Here is a 10,757-nt window from a genome sequence, read left to right as displayed (position 1 = left end):
TTCATTGAGGTGCTGTTTCCTGATTCCTTAAAAAGGTCAGCTAGTTCCAGTCCCACATCTGATAATCTCATTATGAACCCCTGAACACAGTCTCCATGACCCTGTTTAGTCATTAGCATCATTAGCATTTTCCTGTACTGTGGAGGTGCAGATGTTAGTGAAGCAGGACTTACTGCTCAGGGTCTCAGCGACACTTTAGGGTCTAGTCAAACTCTACGTCAGAGCACAATTTTAAACGACTGTAGTTGATCCAAAGTGCTTTACTATGAGAAATATTAGAACTGATGTATATTAGTAGCAATTAATATAATTATAGAATATATTTGATGGTGAAAGAAACAAGGGCATAAATCATGATTTGAAGGCGGTTACTAGAAAGGAAGTGTTTTACTTTTGCTACAGATCTAAGCTGGAAGAAGCCACTATTTATTAATGCATTTACATGCTTGTCCAACTGGAGCAGAGGATCAAGATAAACTGCAAGATTTTTTTGCATGACTTTGTAGGTTGTTACTTAAGAAGCCAAACTGTCTTTTAATCATTAGTGTCATTATTGGCATCAGGACCTAGCAGAAGCACTTCAGTTTTAATTTCATTCAGTTGTAGGAAATTATTTGCCATCCACTTCATCAAGGCATGAAGAGAGATGATCTAATGAAAAACTGTTTCCTGGTTTAATTGGAAGATAGAGTTGGAGATCATTAGCATAACATTGATAAGTAATGTTTTCTTTTTTCTTTTTTTCTGTTTTTGAAAAACAGAACCTAAGGGAAGCATGTAGAGGGAAAACTAAAGAGGCCCCAGAATGGATACCTGCGGAACACCACAAGAGACTGGAGGTAAATGATGACAAGATGACAGATGACCCAGAATCAATGGATAACAGAATGTTATCCGTAACCTTAAGCAATGCTGACTCAGTACTATGCAAAGCACTAATGCCAGATTGAAACATGTCTAGAATGTTGAAAGCATCCTGGTATTAAGTGAACTGCGCAAACGCTACTTTCTCTAAAACCACTGGAGTGACACACAATAGCTTCCAAGGCTATAAAAAAGGAAAGAAAAAACAAGTTGTAGAAAGTTTCAGAAGGAAAAACTGAATGGGACGCTACAAATCAGAAGATGCATCTCATATGCGTTAGCTGCTTTGATACATGGTCCAGATGTGTCACCAGAACTTAAGTCAAAAAAAAAAAAAAACACAAAACCCCCCAAAAAATATATAGATTGGAAAGCTGTCATATGAAACACTAGATCTGGTGGTTTAAAAGGTTAAAGCTATTTAGGGTGATTTAACTGGTTTTAAAAGTGATTGTAGTCTTTAGTGATCATTTGGGATAGTCATAACATGAGCAGTAAAATAAGCAATGAAATGAAGCCAGCTGAGCCTTGATAAAGTGCCTTACCGACCTGTTCACAGTCACACTCAGCCAGACTCAGTGTGAACAAAAGCACTCACGTGTGCAATATTGTGTATCAGTTACAGTTCACCAGTCTGGAAAGAGCAGCCAGGAGTGTGTAAATTACCCTGGAAGCTGAGCATGTAGGGGGCACAGGTGGGGTAGTACACTGTCCCTTTAAACCATTGCCAACAAAAACCATGCCTCACAGGATGACTTCTGAGCTGCCTAAAGCTACCTCTCTTGCACTTTACTCTATTTTCCTTCAGTCATTGATGCTCACTGGACCTAGCTACTACACTTCTCACAGCATGGAGAGAAAAACACAAATCCTTCCAAATGCTTAAAGCATTTGCGGTGCAATTTCCATTAAAGTGTTCAACAAATGTGAAAAAAAGTAGTTGAGTTCCACATACTTGGACTTCTTTGAGGTCATATCATTAGTATTTTGAAACTTAATATTTGGTTATGAGAGAGGACGTCAGATTATTTACACAAACTGCAGAAGAGGGGGAAGAAGGTGGTTGTTTCTTTATTGAAACCCTACTGACATTTCATCCTCAGAATAATATGGCAATTTTTGTCCAAACATAGCTAAAAACATTCCTTAAGCTGAACATACTTTCCGTTGACCTAAACTGAACCACAGTGAGTTTAGTTACATCACATTTTCCATGTCATAAATAAAAATAAATTAATCACCCCCTTAAAGCTGCAGAAAGTACCTCAGTAATTCAAAAGATCAATAGACATGTTGTCTCCATATCTCTCACTGACTTGACACAAGTACACTTCCCGGTCTGAGCCCCTCATTGTGGTGGTGAGAGTTTCAGGATCTTCCAGAGGATGTTGAGAAACCTATCTTGCTTTGGAATGACATTTTATGTTGGCTGACCAGCTGTGTGAAGACAGAGGCCCTGTGTCGTGGCTACACAGTTTATATTAAAAATACCAAATTAAGAAAAGCTTGCCATCTGCACACTCCTTCCAGAATGTGGATAAAAAAAAATAAAAAAAAAACAAAAAAAAAAAAAAAAAAAAAAAAACAAATGAAAAAAAAGGTGGAGCACATGAAACTTGAAGACAATATCCAAAAAAAAAGGATATCTGGAGGACTTTCTTGCTGTGAGATGGCAGTGTAATGCAAATACAAATACAAAACTGAATTATAATATCAAGAAGCCAAACCAGTTAATTAATGTATGCACCACTTAGTAATGTTTACATGCATAAACAGTGTAAGGTTAAGTGTCTGAAAGAGTATCATGGGGAAAAGGTATGAAGACATATTACATTACTAACTATATACATAATTTACTTCCTACTAGTGCTGTCAAATGATTAATCATGATTAATTGCATATATGTGTGTTTACTGTGTATATTTATTATGTATATGTAAATGCACACACATGCATTTATACATTTAAAAATATGTTGTTTATACATTTAAAAATATTTATATATAATATCAATAATAATGAATATAAATATGAAAATAAATATATACATGGAAATATTTTCAAAATATATACGGTGTGTATACGTATATGGCACAGGGACTGAAGTAGACAGGCCGCCACTGCTGTCTTCTCAAATTCATCTTAAGATGCATCAAATAACAGATGAAGTAACTTGCAGATTGTTTGCACTGAGTAATGAATGATACTTTTGTCTCAGCAGGCTAACTTTCTACTGAGCAAAGATAGCAAGTGCAGCAGGGGTGGCGAATGTTGGTGGTGGAGAGCCACAGCCCTGCAGAGTTTTGCTTCAACCCTAATCTTACACACCTGAAGGGTTAGTAGAAAGCTACAAGCAGGTGAGTTTTAATTAGAGTTGGAGGGCTGGAGGGCTGCAGGGCTGCGGCTCTCCAGGACCAGAGTTCGCCACCCTTGGTATAGAGGAACACTCCTAGATCATTAATCAATGATAAAATGAGACACACAAGATTTTAATAGTATTACCACAAATTAGCCCAGACTTGGGCATGTCTTTTTTTCCCCTATGTTGACAAAATTTCCTGTTTAAACAGGAAGTTGGGGCAGGATTTTTTAATTTATTTTTTTTATGTGTTTAAAAAAATATCCTTTACATCACAGCTTGAGAAGTATTAAATAAGGGGCTAACAAATGTTAATAAAACAGAGGATCTTACTATTATCTTATTATCTTACACTATTAAAAATTCCTCTGCACTTGTTTTGATATTTCTGAAAACATTCAAGAGATTGTGAAGCAAATATGGAGTGACATTGTTCGAGAAAATTTTTGACAACTGTAAACAGCCGTAGAGTGCTAACTGTACCTTTTTTTTTTTTTTTTTTTTTTTTTACCTGTGAACCTGATCCACAAAGAGAGCGTTTATGTCTTTTTACTACTGTAAGTTACATCAGATTGTTGCAAATGATCTGTTCTTAAAAAGGCTGTAATAACATTGCAAATAAGGTTTGCTTGAGTTTTCATGTGGGCAGTGTTTGCAGCATTTTCCATATTGGATAAAGCCGGTTATTGCATGACAGATTTGGATGTTACATCATCTAATTATGGCACTTGTTAGATTTATAACAGTGTAAAATGACTCCTAAAGCCATAAATTAACTGATGGTAACAAAGCTACAATTTCAAAAACAGTATAATTTAAATAAACACTTAAAATTGTATGAAAAAAAGTTGTTCTAGATTTAAAAAACACTCGGGCTGACTTGTATTTAATACATTTCACTATTACGTAAATTGGGTATTCAATATTTTAATTTCTTTCTGCTCATTTAAAGTAATTCCTGCACTGGCATTGATGAGGTGCAAAAAATACCTTCAAGCCTCAAAGCCACATTTACATCAGTTAGCAGATTACATCCGAGACCCAGCTACTGTAGCTGCTCTCGAAGAACTTGTCATAAAAATTCATGGATTACTTCTATTTATAGCTAATACTTTTTTGATTGCTTTTAAATTGCAGGCTACTTGAGTTGTGTACATTTTAGGCTACGTTTACATGACAACGGTGTAGTTAAAAAAAAAAAGAAAGGTTTTCCCTTGCGTTTTTAAAAAATTTCACGTATACATGATGTTTTCAATATGATTTGCGTTTCACATATCTGTGAAAACTGCCAAAAACGCTGTATTATCTACATATGTACTACCCAAACGCATGACATCACCATTTTCAAAGATTCCCGTATTGGGTGTTTACATGGAAACAATAATGGTGGCGTTTTCAAAAACTTGCACTTTGAAACCCATTTTTAAAATTATGTGTTTTCAGTCCCCAAAACACAGTTGTCATGAAAACAAACAGGCAAAACCCATAAAAAGTTTCCAGTTTTTGGCTGAAAATGTTGTCGTGTAAACTGCACTTTACTTCACTTACAGCAGTTGTTGAATTTGCACTGCTGGGGTCACTCAGATGATACTGCATTTTATCTCTCTAAAGAACCAAGATCACAAAAATAAACCATCTAACATTTAGTGACTAAATTGACCACAAAAAAATTTACATGCATGGTCCATACGGTCCCTCATATATGGCAATGTGGAAGCAGTTATTTTAACAGTCAGTCCTTTTTAAGTTGCCTTATATGTCTAGATGATTGGATACAGTGTGACTGACAGCTTAGACATTTTTTTCTTTGTGACTCAGAGAAGCAGCTCTGGTTCTGTTTGACAGCAGTGAAGAAAGAGACTTTAGACCAATGGTCTAAAGACAGCATGGGCTTGGCGATAAAATATATCTCAAAGATTAGTCAATCTTTGAAGGGAAAAAAGATACTGGTGTCTCATTCTGACTTATTTTTATGTACAAAAAGGCCCAGGACTATAGACAGGAAGCAGTAAGTCAATGTTTCAGCTAAATGAATGATACACAGCACTTAAATGTGTTCAGAAGTAGTGATCAACCAACATACAGAAGACAGTCACAGACAAAGACGGATGCAGTAATGTTCGCCTCCATGCCAGTCCTCACAGATGGCAGAGACATCCTAATCTGTAGAAAAATGCACTTCCCACATAATCCAAGCCGGAATTAGTTGCCAATTAGTTTTGCTGAGAGCAGCTCTTTTAAATCAAGGTATTCACTCTTGACTCCTTGAACTGGAGATCAGAATTATGGATCAATATAAAGAATTAAATTCTCTAACCTCATTGGTTGAGTCCGGAGGGCTGTCTTTAGATCCTCTATCACCTTGTTTCTCATCTCCATTTCCTCTTCATCAAAAGCAAATAGTGTCTGCATCTGAAATACAGGTGATTTTTGTCAAACATTTACTCTGGTTTTAAACAAATAAAACTGATCATGTCAGCTCAGGCATGCTTCAGAAAAGCTATAAACCATGTCCAGGCTAACGGTAACAGAGTTCAATTACTATACATATTTTTAAAGGGTGTTTTTTAGCCATAAATATCCACTTCAGAAATACTAACACAGACCAAACCTTCCCGTTTTATTCCTATCTACAAGCACTGATCCTTAAATATCTACTTCAGTAGCATTTACATACACCAAACCTTTTAGTTTTCATGTGTCTTTTAAAGCAAATACTATGGTGGCTGAGAATTGCAAAATAAATCACAATTCTGAAAACAAAATGACAAATTACAAATGCAAATCTAAAAAACGAAATAACACTTCCAAAAACATTATAACAATTCAGAAAGCACAACAACAAATTGGAAAACAAAATAACAAATCAGAAAACACAACGACAAATCCAAGTATAGGTAAAGGGGGCATTTTCAAACCTGTTTTCATTTTTTCTTTCTTTTTTTTTCCTTTTTTTTTTCAGAAGTACAAAATGTTTTCTTGTGTCTAGATCACGATAAAAAAAATATTAGTTGTCAAGAGAAATAAAAAAATAAAAAATATTGCTGCAAGCCTTTAGGACCTAAAACTGGGAAAAAAATTAAAATTAAAATAAAACTGCGTTCCGAAATACCCCTACCCCCTACACACTGTGTGTAAAGTATAGACTACAAACAGTTGCTATCATTAATAATTATTTAATAAATCATATATCGCCTTCTCATGCTATTTTTTTTTTTTTTGTAATAATAGTGGATGCATTGCCTAAAGTTAATCATGCAGAACACAGCATGGGAGCAACGCTGTGAGAGAAAAGTTAAAAAAAATCTCTTGCAGCTGCAATGCAAATGTTATTTTCTTAGTGTAAACCATCATAAAGATATTTGTGTGGCATAACTGCACTAGTTAACGGACGAGCACGGCAAACTGCATCGAATACCTTTCGCAGTTTAATTGTAAATTTGTAGCCTACACACACCCATATGTTGGTGTATAAACAGGACAATGGTGTAGGCTTTTCTCAAGATTGTTTTTGCAGATTGAGCTTTATGTGCATTAATTATATTACAATAACCTTATAACAATGTGAAATGATGACTCAGAAAAACCTTTTTGAATAATGGCATCACTTTATTCAACACTGTAGCCACAACCTGATGACATATGTGACTGGTGATCCACCGAATAGAATGGTAGCTAATAATCTGTCTTCAGAAAAGTTTCAATGTCATTTTCATTTCATCTTAATGCCTGAATAATGCCTGATAAGGTAGCGTTTATGAGAGCCGCGCTGCTTTGTGTACAACTGTTATGAGGAAAACTTCTATATTTTATTTTCTATATTTATGGTGATCCAAAAGTTGCTCCTACTGGCTGTCATGGATCAGCCAGGCTCACTCACTACCCAATCACAGCACACACCCTCACCTAAGTTCTAAGTACACACACCTGCTCCTCATGATCACCCTCATCAAGACTGCTTCATAAGCACACACCTCACACCACTCCAGTGTCTGGTCTTGTTTATATGAAGTTGACTCTTTATGCTACTCCAGCCAAAGATCGATATTCTTACCTTCCTTGTGTACTTACCTACTGTGCTCCTCTCCAGCGTCTGTCTCCTCCTTTGTCTTCAAGTCATGTCCACCGGTGAGGTGTGTGCTATCAACCATCCAACTACCAACCATTCCATGAGCTCCTGTAAGTATCCGTTATTATTCTGGGAACCTATCTATTCATCTACCCACTCACCTGCCATTATCCATCCTGCCTCTGTTGCCATCAATAAACATACATTTTCATTCTAATCTACTGTCTCCTTCCATAACAGAAGACCAGACCACTACAGTAAGGCAACATGAGTGCAAACGTCCCATTCCAGGAGCTCATGGATTCTGTCTGGCTTGTTCTCCTCTCCAACGCATCCATGACTCCTCTTGTTACGTCCATCACAAACGTCAAAACCTCTTCGTCATCAGTTGTCGCCAGTCCCATGGCCAGACCAGTGCCCTTCTCTGGCACGGCGGAGGAGTGCAATAGGATTTCTGCTACAGTGTTCACTGGCCCTAGAAATGCAGCCGCATCTCTTTACTTCTGACACAGTGAAGATTGCATTTATCATCTCTCTGCTGACAGGACAAGCACTCCAATGGGCTGAAACCATCTGGGCTGAAGCTGGTACCATAACGCGTCTCTGAATAACTTCCTGGAACACTTCCATGAAGTCTCTGGCAGATCAGCGGGTGATTCGTCACTTGGTGAGCAGTTATATAATCTCTGTCAAGGTTCCATGTCCATTAATGAATACTCTCTCAAATTCAGAACCCTCGCTGCGGCCAGCGGCTGGAATGAGCGCTCGCTCCTCATCGCTTATCAGCAGGGACTTGTACAGAGATTTTTGCGGTTTATGATGGCTCATATGGATTGGAATGCTTCATGCAGTTGTCCACCAGATGTGCTAATCGTATGCAGTTTTGCTTTGAAGAGCAAACCCCATCTTCAGGCACTCCATTCCTCCATCGGCCTGAGTCACCAGCACTCCAGAACCAGGCCACGAACCAATGCAAGTGGATACAATTTGGCTTGCATCCGCTGAGCGGCAGAAGCGGCTGACCCAGGGTTTGTGTCTGTATTGTGGAGAAATCCATCCTCCTCGACCCGTGGTGAGTGTTATTAAGCCGGCAATTGTGAATATGCAGCCCCTCACCGCTATTGTAATACTTACTGCCTCTGATGTATCTATTCCAGTACATGCCCTTCTCGATTCCAGGTCAGCCAGAAATTTCATCTCTGGGAGCCTCTGCAGCCAACTCAACCTCCGACTGCTACCACCAAAACCGTCTACCAAGTCCAGTCGATAACAGGAAAATCACTTAGCCGAAGACACGTTCATTTCAGTGTGAGTCCCATCCATCTCCAAGTCGGACTGTTGCATGAAGAAATAATTCATCTCCTGGTTCTGGAGGGATACACCGCTAACGTGATTCTTAGGCACTCGTGGTTTGTGCAGCACAACCCTATCATGTCCTGGAAGACTGGTGAGATCCTGAAGTGGGGCAGGAATTGTTTCCCTGACTGTTTCCCTCACCCTCCTCAGCCACCAGCACTCCAACCCGAGACATTTACCATCAACTCCACGTCCACTGAAAGCCCTGTGGAAAAACAGTCAGTGCATATTCCTGCCTGCAATGCCCATTCAGGGATGTCTTCTGCCAGAGGAAATCCTAACAGCTGCCACCACATAGGCCATGGGACTGTGCCATCGATCTAATGCCGGGTGAGCCAGTGCCCCGTGGAAAGATTTATCCACTTTCACTTCCAGAAAGGCCATGGAGGAGTATATTGAAGAGTCTTTATCGCAAGGCTACATCCGCCCTTCAACATCCCCTGCTGCTTCGAGTTTCTTCTTTGTGGCCAAGAAGGATGGAGGCTCGCTGTCTTGCATCGATTACGGGGCTCTCAATAAATTAAATTAAAATTAAATGTATGCATTTAGCAGACGCTTTTATCCAAAGCGACTTACAGTGCATTCAGGCTATCAATTTTTACCTATCATATGTTCCCGGGGAATCAAACCCCCAACCTTGCGCTTCTTAACGCAATGCTCTACCACTTGAGCTACAGGAGCAATAAGATAACAGTGAAGTTCGTTATCCACTTCCCTTCGTCCCAGCAGCACAGAAACATCTCCGCGGAGTCACCATATTCACCAAGTTGGACCTCCGCAGCGCCTACAACCTCATCCGGATACATGAGGGGGGCGAATGGAATACTGCATTCATGACCCCTACTGGCCATTATGAACATCTTGTCATGCCGTATGGATTAGTCAACGCCCCCTCTGTATTCCAGGTCTTCATGCATGATATACTCCGGGAGATTTTCCATCAGTTTGTCCTCATCTATATTTATGATATCCTCATCTACTCCTGGAGTATGGCCGAACATCGTCGCCAGTTGCGGAGGTCTCTTCCTCAAAGCAGAAAAATGTGGGAAGGCTATGGCCCGGAGGAACGGTCTTGGGTCCCCAGGGATGACGTTCTCGACCCTACTCTGCTGGAGGCTTTCCATTCTACACATCCCGACTATCCTACTCCCTGAGGAAGAGGTAGACCACAACAATGTCAGGGTCCTCGGCCCTCAGGAGCGGGCCGTGGAGGAGGGGGTACTGTCACAGATCGGCCAGGCTCACTCACTACCCAATCACAGCACACACCCTCACCTGAGTTTTAAGTACACACACCTGCTCCTCATGATCACCCTCATCAAGACTGCCTCATAAGCACACACCTCACACTACTCCAGTGTCTGGGCTCATTTATACGAAGTGGACTCTTTATGCTACACCAGCCAAAGATCGATATCCTTACCTTCCTTGTGTACTTACCTCCTGTGCTCCTCTCCAGCGTCTGTCTCCTCCTTCGTCTTCAAGTCACGTCCACCGGCGAATGGAATGCTGTATTCCATTCGCCCCCCTCAAGTCACGTCCACCGGTGAGGTGTGTGCCATTAACCATCCAACTACCAACCATTCCATGAGCTCCTGTAAGAACCCAAAGTATTACTGCTATCCACTATTATTCTGGGAACCTATCTATTCAACTACCTACTCACCTGCCATTATCCATCCTGCTTCTGTTGCCATCAATAAACATATCTGTTCATTCTCATCTACTGTCTGAATCTCCTTCCATAACACTGGCAGTTTTTGAACTATGTAGGCTATTAAATATGTATCTTAATTCCAGTTCAATTTTCCTAATAAAAAGACTGTTGAACTCTTAATATTTTATATTTATATTCTCCCCTTTAAATATATACTGTATATTCTCTCCACTCCACATAAAAAAAATCCCAATTATACATACCTCTGCCTTGTTTTTTGCATTCCTATTTGCCCAAATAACAAAAGAAAAATGCCACGATAGTGTTTTCATGGGTTATATAAAATAAAAATACTGATGACGGTAGTGTAACGTAGGAGGTGTGGATCGATATTGTTTTTTTGTTATTAAGACATAGTTAGACAGGCAGGGTCAAAACACCAGCAAACAGTA

The 10,757-nt window shown here is 39.4% G+C and overlaps 1 protein-coding gene across 1 annotated transcript in view; it reads right to left on the bottom strand.

Moving 5' to 3' along the window:
- Positions 1 to 10,757, bottom strand: part of LOC109098213 (disheveled-associated activator of morphogenesis 2-like) — a 60,851-nt gene that overhangs the window by 38,823 nt on the left and 11,271 nt on the right. The window contains exon 3 of the mRNA XM_042742063.1: positions 5,541 to 5,635. Within this exon, the coding sequence (XP_042597997.1) occupies positions 5,541 to 5,635 (95 nt within the window). The remainder of the gene's footprint in view (positions 1 to 5,540; positions 5,636 to 10,757) is intronic.

This window comes from Cyprinus carpio, chromosome B17, assembly GCF_018340385.1.
Source record: "Cyprinus carpio isolate SPL01 chromosome B17, ASM1834038v1, whole genome shotgun sequence".
NCBI lineage: Eukaryota > Metazoa > Chordata > Actinopteri > Cypriniformes > Cyprinidae > Cyprinus > Cyprinus carpio.
This window is presented reverse-complemented; position numbering and strand designations above follow the sequence as displayed.